The sequence below is a fragment of the Diaporthe citri genome, assembly GCF_014595645.1.
Source record: "Diaporthe citri strain NFHF-8-4 chromosome Unknown scaffold_7, whole genome shotgun sequence".
Taxonomy (NCBI): domain Eukaryota; kingdom Fungi; phylum Ascomycota; class Sordariomycetes; order Diaporthales; family Diaporthaceae; genus Diaporthe; species Diaporthe citri.
In genome coordinates, this window is record NW_025064852.1 from 1,205,431 (window position 1) to 1,221,676 (window position 16,246).

The 16,246-nt window shown below is 42.9% G+C and overlaps 3 protein-coding genes across 3 annotated transcripts; 1 reads left to right on the forward strand and 2 right to left on the reverse strand.

Annotated features, from left to right (window-relative positions):
• Positions 1 to 6,725: 6,725 nt before the first annotated feature.
• On the reverse strand, positions 6,726 to 12,019 carry INS49_013569 (uncharacterized protein; the record flags this gene model as incomplete). The annotated part of the gene is made up of 3 exons (XM_043174266.1): positions 6,726 to 6,914; positions 7,003 to 11,527; positions 11,679 to 12,019. 3 exons carry the CDS (start codon positions 12,017 to 12,019, stop codon positions 6,726 to 6,728), a joined length of 5,055 nt encoding a protein of 1,684 aa, XP_043021211.1.
• A 1,782-nt stretch (positions 12,020 to 13,801) lies between these two features.
• On the forward strand, positions 13,802 to 14,436 carry INS49_013570 (uncharacterized protein; the record flags this gene model as incomplete). The annotated part of the gene is made up of 2 exons (XM_043174267.1): positions 13,802 to 13,818; positions 13,920 to 14,436. The coding sequence occupies 2 exons, from the start codon at positions 13,802 to 13,804 to the stop codon at positions 14,434 to 14,436; spliced, it is 534 nt and encodes a 177-aa protein (XP_043021212.1).
• A 452-nt stretch (positions 14,437 to 14,888) lies between these two features.
• Positions 14,889 to 16,164, reverse strand: INS49_013571 (uncharacterized protein; the record flags this gene model as incomplete). The annotated part of the gene is made up of 4 exons (XM_043174268.1): positions 14,889 to 15,112; positions 15,301 to 15,359; positions 15,575 to 15,862; positions 16,076 to 16,164. The coding sequence occupies 4 exons, from the start codon at positions 16,162 to 16,164 to the stop codon at positions 14,889 to 14,891; spliced, it is 660 nt and encodes a 219-aa protein (XP_043021213.1).
• Between the last annotated feature and the right edge of the window lie 82 nt (positions 16,165 to 16,246).

A 16,246-nucleotide genomic window follows, 5' to 3' on the forward strand; every position in this document is an offset into this window, starting at 1 on the left:
ATAAAGTTAATTAAAGCGCCGGTTCTTTTAAAATATGCTTATATTAAGTTTTAAAGATACTTAATAATATTAATAAAGCCTTAAATTTTTATAATTATAGTTAATATAGATTAATTATAAATAATTGCAATTCTTATTAAGTTTGCTATAATGCTTTCTTTTAAGATAAGAAAGCCTAAAAATATATTCTTATAAATAAAGAGGGAAGTCTTTTAAGTATTAAGAATAAAACTATAGCAATATAATTATTAAAAGATTATAAGTAAATATTTATGTAATTATGGCATAAAATTTGCTTATATAGCAATATTATTTAAAAAGCTATATGTAATATTTTAAAAGTTTTGGAAAATTTCCTTAATAAGAGCTTAAAAGATAGTTAAAGCATTATATAAGTTAAATAACATTATTAATTATTTATATAAATTAAAGGAGGTAATAAACGCTATCTTTTTAATATTTATATAATAAATGCTAATATATTAAAAGCTATTCTTTAAATTAATAAAGGCATAATATTTATAACTTATTATATATTAAATTTAATTTATTGCATTAAGCATAAAGTATATATACTTTTTAATATATTTATTAAGCTTTTAATAATTATAATAAAAATGCTAAATTATTTATTATAATTTAAGCGTATTTTGGCTTAAGGGGATGGATTTCTTTAGGATTAAATATAAAATTAATACTTAAGAGCTCTTGCTTTTTTTAATTAATATTCTTTTATATACTTTAATAAAGTTATAAATAGCTTATTTTTATGCTAAACTAAATTGCTAAGGAGGTTAATGGAATGATAAGTTATTATTAATATTAATATAATACTTAGTTTTTACTAAAAGGTTTACTTAATGCTTTTTTAAATTAAATAATTTAGGGAATTTAGCATAATATTTCTTAAGATAATGCTAAACTTAAGGGTTATTTATAGGAATATTTAAATGCTATTTAAGGGTAAGAGGCTAAGTATCCATAGCTAAAAAGGCCATTTCCTTTATTAAGTATATTAATTGCTAATAAATAAATAGAATTAGTTTTAGTTAATAAGGAAATATAAATAAGCGGATAATATTTTATAAAGTATAGTAAATTATTTATTAATAAAAGATTATCTTTTTAAGTATTAGCTTTATTAAAAAGATATTATTAAAAATGATTTTATAAAAAATAATAAATTAATTTATAAAGCTAGTCTTTATAATAAAATAAGCTATTATAAGAATATCTTTAATAATATAAGGATTCTTACCTTTAATGCCTTTTATATAAATAGGGTAAGAAGAATTATATAAGGTAAGTTATATTATTAAAGATTTAAAATAGTAATAAATAACGGAATTATAATTAAAAAAGGTATTAAACTTATAATTATTAAAAAAGCTAGCTTAAAAAATATTATAAGGAATGTTAATACCCTTGTAAGCTAGTTTATTATAAGTAAATAGCGGTTAATTGCCAATACTTATTTTTATAAAGTAAATGCTTTAACTATCTTAATTTTTATAATTTAATTTATTAAAAATACCATTAAATAGCTTATTAATATTATTATTATCATTAAATTAAGTAGTTAAGTTATAATGCTCCTTATCTTTATTATTTAAGTTTAAATTAATAATATAAATATAGGTATTTATATAATTAAATAAAGATTAAGAATAAGGCTTCTTATTATATTAAAAGGAAACTATATTATATAGGTAGAAAGCTAGGTTAATGCGCTTATTATCTTTATATAAAATGCCCTTAAGTATAACTAAGCGGCTATTATTAAATATTAAAAAGGCCTTAAGTTAATTAAGCTTAAAACGGCAATCTTTTATTTAATAGCCTTACTTATTATAATTAAAGCATATATTATCTTTCTTATTAATTGCATTAATATAAGCAAAGTTGCTGTTTTATTATTTAATTATATAGATTATATATTTATTAATTTAAGGGTTAAAGATAATGATTTATATAGCTATAGCGTTAATAGGTTTAATTTAGGTTATTTTAAGCTTATTAATTATAATTAAGCTAATTTATAATTTATAAAAGGGAGTAAAGTTATTATATAATTAAATAATTATTTATAAGTTAATATAAATGCTTTGCTTTATTATTTTATTAATATATATCTTAACTTATTAAATAATTTTTTTAATTATTATAAAGGTAATTATTATTTAAACTTTATTAAGAATCTTAATAAAGATGCTAAGCTAATTAATAAAGATCTTATTTAGCAATATTAATTAAATTAAGGAGGTATTTTATTAAATCTTTAATAGCTTATAATAAGCATTATAAATTTTTTAAATAAAATTAATATATAACTTATCTTTAAAAAGAAATAAAATAAAAAATATTATTATTATTAAGTAAAAAGCATTATGCTTGCTAAGGATTTAAATAATAGCTTTAATAAAAAGTAATTAAGTTAGCTAATTATTTATAGCTTATTAAGTAATATTAAAAAAGTTACTAAAAAGTTTTATAATTACTTTAAATAGCTATATTTTATAAGGTATTATTATTACTTATAATAAGATTTATATCTTTTTTAATTTATTAAGAATTATAATATTAATTATATTAAAGTAAAGTTTCTTTAAAATAAAGACTTTTCTCTTTGTAAAAGCTTTTAAGTAAAAGTATTTATTAAATAGGATAATTATTAAAAAAACTTCCTTAAGTTAAAAGTTAATTAAAATATAAAGATAATTTACTTAAATATTATTAATAAAGTAAAAATTAAGTTTATTATTATTATAATAATTTATAGGTTTAAGGGTAAAGGTAATATTATTATTATAAAGGTATAAATTTAAGGGCTTAATGCTTTTATTTTATTTTTAAGAATATAATTAGCCTTTAATAATAAAGATAAAAATGCTTTAAAATTAAGCATAAAGAATATTATTGTATTAATTTAATTTATTATTAATAATCTTTAGCTATTTTTAAAGATTTTTTAATTATTTATTAAATTTATTATTAATAGCTTTAAGGTTATTTATAAAAGTAATAAAGGTAATTTATATATTATTTTACTTTATAGCAACTTTCTTTATAAATTAATTAATATAATTATATATAAAAATAATTATAATGCTATAATTGCTTATATAAGCAGCTATAGCGTTAAAAGAAGGAAAAGAAGCTATATTAAGGCAAAGTAAAAATAATAGTAATTAAAGAGAAAAAATTAATAAAAATAATGCTAAATTAATAAATTTCTTATTATTAATGCTTATTTAATAATTATTTATTTTATAGCTTGCTTATTAATTATTAATAAAGAGTATTATAATGCTTATTATTATAACTTTTAATTAACTTTATAAATATTTACTTATAAGTAATAATTTTAGCATAAATATTATTATTGCATAAATTAATTAATAAAGTTGCTTTTTAAAAGTAAATTATTAATAAAGGATAAGGTTAAGAATAATAATTTAATAGGTTTTAATTACTTAAAAGGTTATTGCCTTTAAGGAAGGTTATTAATTAATAGCGTAAAGGTTTATAATTATAATTTTTATTAAATAGGTGCTTTAATAAGGTTTTTTTAATAAAAATAATTATTTTTATACTTTTTTTATATACTTAACCTATTAAATAATATTATAATGATTATAAGGGATATTGTAAATTATATAATATAGGTGTATAGGTTGCTTGGTTGCTAATTACGCTTAAAGGGCAGTGCCTTTAGTGTTTTGGGCTGCAACGCTGCTTATGTAAGCAGCTGCCTGCCCGTTATCTACGGATCTACATGCTTTTAATAGCTAAGCTATATTTTTAAATAATAATGTAAATTCTTTGCAATAAATATAAAAAGAATATTAAAGTATATTACATATGGAAAGTATGCTTAATAAATACTTTATTAATAATAATTAAGCTAAGTTTTATTAATATAGTAAATAGCTTTTATACCCTTATTAATCTTTACTTACTTTTATTAAAATAAGCTTTAAAATTTCTTAAAGTTGCTAATATAAGTAGCATTAATTATAATAAAAAACTTTGCCTTTATTTCTTTAAATATTATATTATTTAAAATATATTAAGCAATATAAATATTGTATTTAAATACTTAAAGAAGGTATTATTAATATATAATAATTTATGCTTATAAAAATATTACTTAAATAGCATTACTTTTAGCAATTTTAGCATTTATTATTTAAAGGTTATAATTAACTCCATAGCTTTTTAATATTTTAAGCATTTAAGTAAAATCCTTAATTATTTAATTACTTATTAAAGCTAATAAGTAAATATATAGGCATTATTAAGGTATTATCTTAATTATATAAATAAGTAATAATTTATATTAATTAATATTATAGGTAGCATTTATAATAAAAAAGAAAGGGTTATTAAGGCTTTTAAATTATATTACCTTTATAAAATAAAATATAATATGCTTAATTTAATATTTTATATTAATTAATAAATTAATTAAATAGCTATTTTTAATTAAACTATTAATAAGGTATTTAATTAATAACTAGCCCTTAATATTTTAATAATTAAGTAGTTTGCATTAATTATTAATATTTTTAAAGATTATTTACTTATATAAGATTATATAAAAAGAATAAATAATAAAGGTATTTAATAAATATTGTTATAGTTAAATATTATATTATTCTTAATAATAAAATAAAAGGGTAGTTTTAATAAAGAAATGTTTTTTAAGGATTTTAAATACTAAATAATTATATAAAAAAAAGTTTTTATAATATAAAAGAAACTTATATATTTTAATAAATATATATAAAATATATAATTAAGTATATTTATTTAAAGTGCTTATATCCTTCTTAATTATAAAGCTAAATAAGCAATTTATTTTATATAAAATTAATAGCTTTTTTAATCTTTTTTACTTAATTATTATTACTTTTTTAACTTATTATTTAAAGTTATTAATAAATTTATTTATAGTTTTATTTGCTTTTTTATTATAATACTTTGCTTTATTATTAAATATATATTTAATAGTAATTTAATAATAAAATAAGTCTTTTTTAATTTATATAATTATAATTATATATTTATATAGCTTAATTTAAATATTAAGTATATTTTAAAAATAAGGATTATGCTTTACCTTATAAGTATTAATATAAGGATTATAATTATTAAATTACATTTTAATAAGTAAATAGCGAAGTTGCTTAAATTTAAATATAATTTTATAAGCTATATTTAAAAGATATTTATAATTACCTTAAAGAATAAAAATAATATATTATAAATATTTTAAATATTTAAATTATTATTTTTAAGTTATTATTTTAATTATTTATAGTTATGTTAAGGTTAAGTTTAAGAATATTAATAATAAAATAATATTTAAAGGTAAAAGTTATAAAATAATTAATTTAAAAAAATAAAAAGAAATAAGTATTATTTTATAAGTAAATTAATTAAATATATAAATAAGTAAGTAAAAAGTAATTTTATAATAAAGTTATAAGGTAAGTTAAATTTTATATAAAGTAGGTAATAATAAAGTAGGTAAGCTAACTTAAAGTTATAAAAATTTTTTTTATGCCTTATATTAATATAATAAATGCAAATTAAATATATTATATAAAGAATGGCGGGGTAAATGCAATAAAGTAATAGGGTAGCTATAGTTTTAAAAAGCTAGCTTTTAAGGTATATTTATATTTTATTAATATATGCAGCTAATTTCTTTATACTAAGTGGGCTAATGCTGGAAGCTGGGTGGGCGTACTATAGAAGCTGGGTGGGCGTACGCTAACTTGGTCGCCGGCTGTCTTTCATAGTGACGGGAATAGCGATTTCTATCAGAGACAACGGATGGTTGTTCTACAGATGGACAAGTGTTCAGAAAGGGCGGGCAAGAGGATTAAGTAGACGTCCAAGCTGATCAAGCCGCCACGTGCCGTTAGAGATGACTGGCTGTAGTGATCACGTCGACTTGATTGCCCTCCTCACCCCCAACCCCTCCACCCGTCTCACATCTCACATCTCACCTCACTCAACCCGCCGGCTCTCGAGAGGCAGGCAGGGGAAGCAAGCCCATTACGGTCACATACGAAACATGCCAACCAGAAACGTTCACAAAGATGACTGGAAGTATCTCTCCATATTCATTACTCCCCAATGCTACAAAATTACTAGACAATTCCTCCCAGAGAGAGAGGGGGACGGGGGTGTTCTACACCGAACCCAGGCAGGAAACCAGTTATTACTCTGTCAGGCCCCAGCTTTTTCAAACCGAAGTCAAGACCCCTTCCCCTCCCTCCAGCATGCGTGCGCTCTCAGCCTGTAGCAGACATTCATTCGTCAACCCACAGCTAGCTGTGTTCCTGCCGGCACACTCGGGCCCTCGTGCGTGTTTCTGCCCTTCGTGCCTTTCCCTGTATCTCTCTCTCTCTCTTTTCTGTTGCCTTCCTTACTTGGCTCCGCTTTCCAGCCAAGCCAAGCCAAATGTGTTACCAAATCCGCGGAAAGAAATGCCCCTTGTCCCAAATTCACCTCTGTGGGTATCCCGTTTTTTCTCTGTTTCGTTCAGTCCAGACCCGTAGACCACCCATATGTATGTTTTGGTTATGTTTGTACATATACGAAACAACACCTTTCAGTCGCACAGGCGCGAGGGCGAAGGTGCCCTCAGCCTCCTCGCTCGCAAGTTTCCGTTTTCTCAGGTAGCTCGGCGGGATGGCGCCTTCCGTTCCTTACTAGTACGACGAGCTGGCGGCAAGAGGTCGCATGGAGTCCGTGATTCGCTGCGTGAGGCTCGTCATGTTGGAGATGTTCCTCAAAGCAGGGTCGCTAGGCATCGTGCTGCTCAGGCGCAGGAATACATGCTCGAGACGGCCCTTCAGCAGCGACATGACCTTGGGGGTGATTTCGCGAACTTGTCCCTCCTGAATTTTGAGAATAGTCAGCTCTGGCCTCGTCCCACACAGTGATGTGATAAAAAAAAAGGGAGGATCATGTTAGGGACGTGCTTACGATTCGGGGGAGAGCCTCAAAGAACGTGACCAGAACAACCTCCGTCCAGCCGAGCTTGGTGTGCAGCAGCTGTGGGTTTTCCAAGTTTGCCGTGACAGTCGCTGCAACCGTCAGGAGAAGCAGCGGGTTCAGGTTCTGAATGAAAGTAGCGTCGTACTTGGCCAGTACCTGGGAGAAGACTTCTTCCTCGTTACGGGTGTCTTGAATCCAGGTCATGACTGCGTCGTCGAACTTGCCCTGTGTCATATAAGTGCGCACCCGCTCGCAAGCCTGCTCGATATCCAGACGCTCACGGTTGTCCTTGGTAGTCGGCTGGAACACGACCTGTGACGTGGAGAGCTGCGATCCAGTAAGTGGCTGTGTTTGCGGGGCCCCCTGCTGCTGAATTTGTTGCTGGCCAGTAAGTTGACTGGACTGCTGGCTGGACGGGCTTCCATACTGCTGAGACTGCTGCAGTGACAGAATGCTGGGATTCACAGGTTGGTTGGGATACTGCTGGTGCTGATGCTGTGGGGAGACAATGGAGCTCGCGGGTGCCCATTGCTGCGGAGAGGTAAGAGCCGCTGCAGCCGCATTTGGGAACTGCTGTGTCCCAGCCTGTGGACTGCTGTAGTGCTGCTGAGGAACGACAGCTTGCGCAACATGCTGCAGAGCCTGAGACTGGCTGTGAGAAGGGCTGTGGTATGCGCCGTTGCCTGGTCCATGACCTTCCTGCCCAATCTGTCGAGAACGAGTTGGATGCGATGGCGACACCTTCCGCTGCTGCTGCTTGACAAGTTCGGTCTGAAGCTTCAAGATCTCCTCCTGGAAGCTCGCCTGGGCAGTGACCATGGTGTTCAGAGTCTCCGACATGTTCGTGTTGAGCGCAACGAGCTGCTCAAACTTTTGCATGTCCTTCATGCGCACCTGCTCGATTGCATTGAACTGGTTGTTGACATTGACCAAAATCTCCTTGCCGCATGCTGTCACTGCCTCGGTAGCCAGCTTGGTGAACCGAGGGATGATTCTATCGTCAAGGACTGCGTAGAGCTGCTCGTCGATTTTGGCAGAGAGTGTGTGAACCATCTTGTCGGTCATGGACTTGACAAGCTCGGGCTTCCGCAGAGCCTGATCCAGGGAGTGAGGCAGGGCGCGCTGCATTTCCTTCTGCACCGACTGCGACACGGAACTGCCGAGCCTGCTTCCAAGCTCCGCAGTCACAGTGCGGGTCACGACCTCGCCGACCCTAGGCGCGATAGACTTCTCCATCTCCTCTTCAATGATCTTGGCGAGTACACCTTGGCAGTTCTCGTTGAGTACCTCCGAGACCATGCCAAGCAGCTTGAGCTGGCTCCCTTCAAATTGGCCATCACGAGCCTTCGCGTCCTTGTCGAGATTCTGGCGGAGACCAGAGAGACCGGATTGAAACGAGCTGGCAATGTTCTCGACGAGGCGCTTCTCCATCGTGTTGATGCGAGTGTCGACTTCCTGCGAGAAGATTGAGGAAGAAGCCGAGGATTTGGAAGCCTTGGCTGGTTCGTGGGTCGTGGTAGCCACGACTTTGGGAGGGTGACCGTTGGTCTGAGCAGCTTCGCGCTCACGCTCAGCCAACGCGGCAGCCTGTGCAGCAGCCTTTTCAGCAGCAGCCTTCTTCTTCCTTCCCTTCTTATCAGGCTTGTCAACGGGAGCTGGCACGGCAGGCTCTTCCTCCTTGGCCTCCTTGTGCTTTGGTGGGGTGGCCACCTTTCGCGTCGATTGCTCTGGTGCAGGTTCTGGGGCCGTTTCCTTTGGCCGCACGGCTAGGCGAATTGAGGGCTGGGCTGCTCCTTCCTCGGGAAGCTGGTTCTGGGGTTGAGGCGGCGGTGGCCTTAGCTTCGTGATGGAGACCACGCCGGCTTGTGTAGCGTCGACGGGGTTGATCACCTTGTTGTCATCGTCCCATCCAAGCTCGGACGCTTTGATGGAAAGACACGCAACCCCCTTAGAGTGCATCGCGTAGAGCTCAAAGAGAGTCGCTTCAACGCCCTCGCTGGAGGAAGCAGGGTTCTGGAGAAGATAAAGGCTTCGCAGAACTCCCTTGTTGGCGAACGAGTACTCCCGCATGCCACTGATGACTGCGGTAGAGTCAGGAGTGGGAATCGAGGGATCTTGCGCCACCAACTTCTGGATGTAATCGACCTGAGACGGGTTGTTCTTCAACGCGTACTTAGGCGCCGAAAGGTGAAGGAAGTAGACGGAGTTCCGCGTCGGGTGACCAACAACAATGATGCCAGAGGGAGGGTGATACATGACACTGCAGACAGCGTCGGATTCCTTGCTGTGAGGAAGGTTGAATTCTTGAACAGGCTTGCCCAGTGCCAGATCCCAGAGCTGCAACGTGTGGTTCTGTTTCATACCCACGATTAAGTAACGCAGCGCTGTGCGCTTCTGGTACGGCCGGAGCTTATCCAACAGCAGCACAGAAGTGGGCCAGGCCTTCTCTCCTTCTGGCGTCGTTGTGAGAGTCATCAGCGGCTCCTTCACCTCGGCGGAGGTGTGTGCTGGCATCGGGTTGCGAGGATCAGATTCCTCGTCTGGGGCCGTCAAGTCACGGACATCCCAGAATTTGACGCGGCCCGACTTGTCAAGCGAGACAACCACAGAGTCATCCTGACTGAAAGTGAAGTCCTTACCAGCCTTTCCAGTGTTGATCTTCAGCGAGCACTCCTTGGCAAGTCTGTCGGTGTCGACGACACGGTCGTGGCCGGGCTTGATGAGATTTCTCTGCAAGACAAACGACGGCCAGATGATATTGATCGATTTGCCGCGGCCAACGGCAAAGTACTCCGGGTGGTTCGTCGAAGTGCGAGCGCGTGTCTTCAAAACACCACCAGGGGCGTCCCCACCCTCCTGTGCACTGCTTGGCGGCAGAGCAAATCCGTATTGCTCAAGATGAGCATCGTCGAGGTGGTCCTTCTCACCGTCCCTGACCTGCACCCAATAGACCGTGCCACTGATGCCAGTGCCAACGATAGCCTCCTTCTGGGTGATGTCCTGGTCTGCCGGGGTGGAAGAAATGGCAAGGTTGAAAATACGATCCTTAGTATCAGCAAACAACTTGGCATCACGGCCATCGTCCTGCCTAATGACTCGGAGACCGCCAGCTTTAGACATCCCGTATGCCAGATATGCTTCAGAAGCAGCCACAAGGTTGCGGTCGATTTGGTCAAATTCCTTCTTGAGCCGCGCAATGTCGAGGATGGCCTCATCGCGGAAGACAGGGCGAGTGTCATTAGCGCCATCCTGGATCGAGATGGAGATCCATGGCTTCATGGGGAAGTTGAAGACCTTGACGGGACTCGTGGTTTCTTCGATGACCACAATCTCGTCTTCGGCCTCAGCGCTCTCCCAGCTGTCGGCGACAGGGCCCTGAGCTGCATCGTCCACGATGTCTCGCACAGCTTTCGCCACCTCGGGACGGAATGCAGCCTCGAGGGCAGCCCTGTTCTCGTCCTTCTCGAGCTCGTCCCTGATGTCTGAAGCAGCAGTGGCGGCCGCCTCATCGAACTCCTTGTCTGTCTGAGCAGCCATCAGCTCCTTGAGATCCTGGGTGATCCTGGCCTGGGCCTGCTCATCTTCAGCACGGTTGATTGCCTCGCGTGCCTGCAGATCCGCAGTGTTGGCGATATCGCTTACAGCCTCAGCCACTGTCTCCTTGGGTCTAGCATCGTGCCCATCGCCTGGATGCGACGGCTCGCCCTTGTGGTCGTGCGAGTTGGGAGCATCCACCTTTCGGCGAACAGTCTCGCGACCTTCCAGGTGGCTGCTGGTGCTTGACAGGCGCTTGTGCTCGGGTCCACCGGCCGATCCAGGCTTCTTCAAGATCTGGACCAGGCCTGGAGCTTGACCCTGGACGCTGGTAGAAGCGGACGCGCCGGGGGTTGTAGACTTTCTACTGGCCCGGTTCTGGGGAGACACTGAAGCAGTGAGCTCATCGAATGGATTGGTATAGTTGAAGATGCCAGACTTTGTAGCAGGTGTGCCATCTCGACTCGACTGTGCGGGGGCTGGGGAAGGCTTGAACTTTTGCTGCGGCGGGGGGACAGGGTCAGGAGAGGCGAATTCGAACGTGCTAGTAGCGGGAACAGGAGGATTGGCGCGACTAGTGGAGTCGGACAGGGCCCGCTCGAGGGTAGCAAAGTCCTGCTTGTTGGATTGCTCGCTTGCGGGGGAGACAATCTTGGTTGAGTGTTCGGCTTCGCTCGGCGCATGAGGCTCGGGGCGGGCGTCGCTCTGGCTAGGCTTGGGCCGGTTCAACAAGTTGAGCAAGTACTGCTGAGTATTCTCGGGCGGAGGCGCGGTGTTCCAGCTGTTGTCAGTCACAGGCTCCTGAGCCTGAGGCTTGGGCGAATGTTCCGACTTGGTCTCGTCGTCCTGGAACTTGCCTCTCATAAGTGCAGCGAGCAGGCCGGTGGGATCGGCGGAAGAGGGCGCAGGAGCATGAATGGTGCTCGGCTGCTGGTTCGAGGTGGCGGATGAGCGAATCGCGGTGAAGCTGGTCAGATGGCTGCGACGGCGGCTGCTGCTGTTGCTGCGACAAGCCCTGCTGTCCACCTGCGCCACTGTTCAACTTGAGGAGGCTCAACAAGCTCGAGGTGCGATCGTCGCCTCCATCAATTGGCCTCGTGGCAAACCCCGGGGGGTGCTGCGATTGGTACATCGCACCAGCGGGCGGGGTCGGCGCGGCCGGAGGGTTGTAGTCGGTGCTGTCTTGAGAAGGGTACGACTCATCCACGTGCTGATGCTGGTGGTGATGATAATGGGAAGCTTGCTGATTGTTGCTGTTGTACGGATTGAATTGAGAACGCAGATCGTAGACGGAGGGGGGCTGCTGCTGCTGCTGCTGATGGTGCTGATGCTGGTACTGCGCTGCAACAGATGGATCGTGGTTCTCATGGCCGCTGGACTGCTGCGAATGGTGCGAGTGCTGGCGCTGGAGCTGGGCGAGGAGTGAATTGAGCGAGCCGTCGCCTCCGGCACCTCCGCCATAGCTAGCCATGATTGAACGCGAGCTCGAGCTTGGGCGGCAGCTGGGAGGTGTGGCTAGCACCCAGGGCGAGGGGAGAGTGATCCGAGATTGGAGTCGGTCAGCCCCGATGTTTTCTTTGCAGCTCTCTCCAGACCGAGTTGGGTGGGGATGCGAAGGGGGAAGGGGGGTTTTGTTGATAGGTGCGAGTGGATGATGCTGTCAGGTTTTCCGTTTGCTCGGAGGATTGGGTTGCGGCTCAAAAGTCGCGGCTGGGCGAAAAAGAAAAAGTGGAAAGTTGGTCGATGATGCTGGGGTATGCAGTCGCATCACTAGACAGACGCCCAGGTTAGCTCTATTGCATCACTTCTCTTCTCCTCAGGCGGGCCTGGCGCAACCAACCTCGACCGGCACCAATGTCGGCAGTCCAAAAATGCAGGACCAGAAGGCTTCTCCTTGAGCACCATCAACCAGAGATGAACCCGGGACGGGCTGCGCGGATGTTGAGCTGGGGGAGGAGGAGGAGAAGGTGATGCAGACAAGTTGGTGCACGCAGGTGAGAGAGGTGAGTGAGGCAAGGCAAGGCAAGGCGAGGCGGGGCGAAGACGGATGGGAGGCGGTCTCTTTTTTTGTTTGTCGGCCCAAGCGTTCAACCCAACCCAACCCAGTCTCGGGCTCAGGTACAGGCTCAGGAGGAAGCTTGCCCAGGTAGGTGGTTTGACCAGAATTATCTACTACCTACCTGGAGATGGTACTCTATCTGGGATATCTAGTGGGTACGTGGCTGGCACATGCCGGCAGCCCTGAAGTTGGTTGACAGCTCGTCTGTCGCCTGCAGTAGGTGCAGGTGCAGCTGCGTCAGGAAAAGCAGAGGCGATGCGGGAAGAGAGGGGGTAAACCGGGAGATATGACGGTGACAGCAGCATGCAAGAGCGAGCAGTTGGGCCCAACAGCCCAGGCCAATGCCAATGCCGAACGCGCTGCGTCAGTTGAGTGGTTGGACACCCAGCCTCCAGCATTGAAGCCCTGTGTTTGCTCTGCTGCCTGCTGTCTGCTCCCTGCTCTCTTTTGTCTGTTTTTTTATTATTATCCATTGACAAAACATATTCTACCACCAGAGAGGAAGGCCGCTTCTTGCTGTCTCCGGATTCCCGGGTCCGCTTCGGCTATAAGCTGCTACAGTACTACGGGTATTGTGTAACGGTATAAACGGCATTGGTACCTGGTCCACCCAACGGCAGACTTACTGTACTCAACAGTCCCCTATCGAGCTAGCGGGCGCATGGGCCAGATCCCCTCGACTATCAGAGGAAAGCGCCGAATCCGAATGCATCGCCATCCTCCGCGACGTCAGACTGTCCCCGTCTTTTCACCAACGTCTGTTCTTCTTCCTCGAACCTAGGAACGTGCCCCAGAGCCTTCCACTATTCTCGCAGCATACAAAGCGCGCATTTAATAGATTCAGCCTCGCGGCCACTTACTGCCCGTCTCAACAAATTCTTTAATCCTCACATCTGTATTTGTACCGTAACTGTACTCTACCTGTGCCTTGACCCTCCGGCCACCAGACGTGTCCTGCTCTGTCTATTTCCGATCCCACCACCTGCCCTTACGCTCGAGACCCGCGATATCCTGGCCACCTACTCAACGCCGGCTTGACTACACGACATACGCCCTGCTCTACCTACCTCCTGCCATGAGCCGGGCCTCGAGTCTGCCACGGTGAACCGAGGACACATACATTACCCAAGCAGAGACTGCGACATCCCACCCCAACTTCTCTCCCCTACAGTACACCATCAGACAGTCGGCACCATGTTTTGCTTACGAAGGTATGGCGTCCTCACCCTACGTCTCCCCACCCTCTTCCTGGCCTCGCTCCGCCCTCCAGGGTCATTCGCGAACCCAAGCTGACCTTCTCCCGCGTCTCCAGCTGGCTCCCGCTCCTCTTCATCCCGACCAACGCCTCCCCGGCCTTCATCTTCCTCTTCTTCGTCTGCACCTACTTCCTCAACAGGCCCTGCATCTACTGCTCCTTCCTGCTGCTCATCCTCTTCATGACCTCGTGCAACTGGTCCGACCGCTGCTTCTTCGACTTCAGCTCCAACTGGTTCCAGCCCCGCCCGGGCGTCTCCTACTTCACCGACGGGACCGCCTCCTTCACCTGCGCCGAGGCCGGGGGCTGCGCCGAGACGGGTGCCGGCGCCGGCGCCGGCGCAGGGGCAGCCGCCCTGTCCGCCGTCGAGAACATGACCGCCACCGCGAACGCCACTTACCTCGTGGCCAAGGACACCGTCAACGCGACGGCCAACGCGATGATGGGCGCCGCCGCCGAGCAGGTCGCCCAGGCGAGGAGCGAGTGGACGGGCATAGGCATGGAGTGGCTGAGGAACCTGCTGGGGAAGAGGGAGTGGAGGATCGAGTGCCTGGACGTCTACATCCGGCTGTAATCACCAATTACATGTTTGTGAAGAAAAGAGTTATTGCTGGTTTTGGAAAAGAAATGCATAGCCTGGTTTTGCGCTTCCTCTACTCTGCGGCCTTTCCTGTGACATCCGGCTGCTCTTTGCTAGGAGCACCGAGATATGAAGTCGCGCCGGCTGGCCTCATCGTCGTCTTTGGGAGGGCCGTCGACGGGGGAGGCCAGTGTCATAATACCCTTTTGTTCATAACATTATCGTATGAGAGCGCACTCAACTGTCACGGCAGAGAAGTGATACACCGGCTACACGAGGAACCAAGTATCTGAACGTGATGTGATATGCATTGTAATCATGTCTACACGGCGTTTGCTCCCCAGCCAATGCCCGAGGGCAAGCGAACCTACCCAGACGCCCTCTAAGGACCACAGCTTCAACGACTTGACGCCCACAGTCTCCGGCAGCACCTACCACGTCTGATGTCACAACTTCGACGCCGTCTTCGCCTTCTCCTTCCCCTCGTTGTCCCACTGCTCGTCCCACGGCACCCTGAACGCCATATGCTCCGCAGGCGTGGGCACGTGGATCTTGTGGTGGTCGCAGACGGCATATGTCGTCCTTCCGTCCTCACTCGTCATCCAGCCCTTGATGTACGCCGTCTGCCTGCCCACCTGGTAGACATAGGCGTGTACTATGATGGTTGTGCCTGCGCAGAGTTAGACCAAGTAGCCTTCGCCGCACCCTCGGGGGAGGTTCAATGCCCATGTCATGGCATGCCAGGGCCGGGACATGCTCCTAGGCGAAGCCAGGAGGGAACGGTGCTTTGTCTTGAGCGGCGCGCGCTGGGCAAGGGGTGGTCCTCCATGACCGGGACGACGCGCTGGGTGAACTCACCAACAGGCACAGCCTTCAGGTAGCTGATATTCAGCGTGCGCGTCACGCCACCCAGGAACCTGTAGGGCCGGAGATATCATCAGCATCGAGCACAATCACCAAGCCGCATCCAATGGCATTCCCACAGGGTGCCCAAATCCCGCCCACGAGCCCCTCGCAACCAAGGTGACACAGCCCAGTCCCGCCCAACAAAGACCAAAAGACAGGAAGAGAGAGAAAAACGGGACAGCCGAGACAGAAATATGTAATCAGCAAGAGTAACAAGAACACTCACGTCCAAAACCCAGGCCGCGCAACCGGCCCCAGAGCGATGGTGGTGAGCATGTCGAAGATGACCCCCGCCGCGCCGCCGTGCATGACGCCGTTGTAGTTGCTCAGCTCGGCGCCGATGAGCAACCTGGTCGTGCACGACGCCCTGATACCCGCGTCTGGCGTCGATCTCCCGCCGACCCGTGGGACATCACCGTCGTGGGGCGGCCCGATGGACGCGTCCAGCACGACGCAGTCGCCCATGGTCGCGTTGTCGAAGGCCGGGCCGGCGCCGGCCTGGACGAGCTTGTAGCTACGACGCCCCCCGGGGGTTGTGTGTTAGTACTAATACATGCGGGTAATGCTGAGGTCTGGAATGGGACAACTGGCGCCGGGGGTGGTGAATAATTTCGAGGAAGGGGGTGAGAGGGGAGGCAGAGCTTTGTGCCGTGCTGACGGGCGGATTGGGACGCGATGCGGTGCGGTGCGACATAACACAATGAACGTAATGAGAGGCCGTCCATACCGGTCAAAGATGGCCTGCACGCCGGCCATGGCCTTCCGCCTGTTCTCCTCCTTCGAGGGTGTAGGCTTCTCCGCCGGTCCGGGAGCCATGGCGGCGGCGGCGGCGGCGGCGGCTTCTGGCCGATCACGAGAAAAAGTAGACAGACGTTCAAACAAGTCAGTCCCTTTTGTC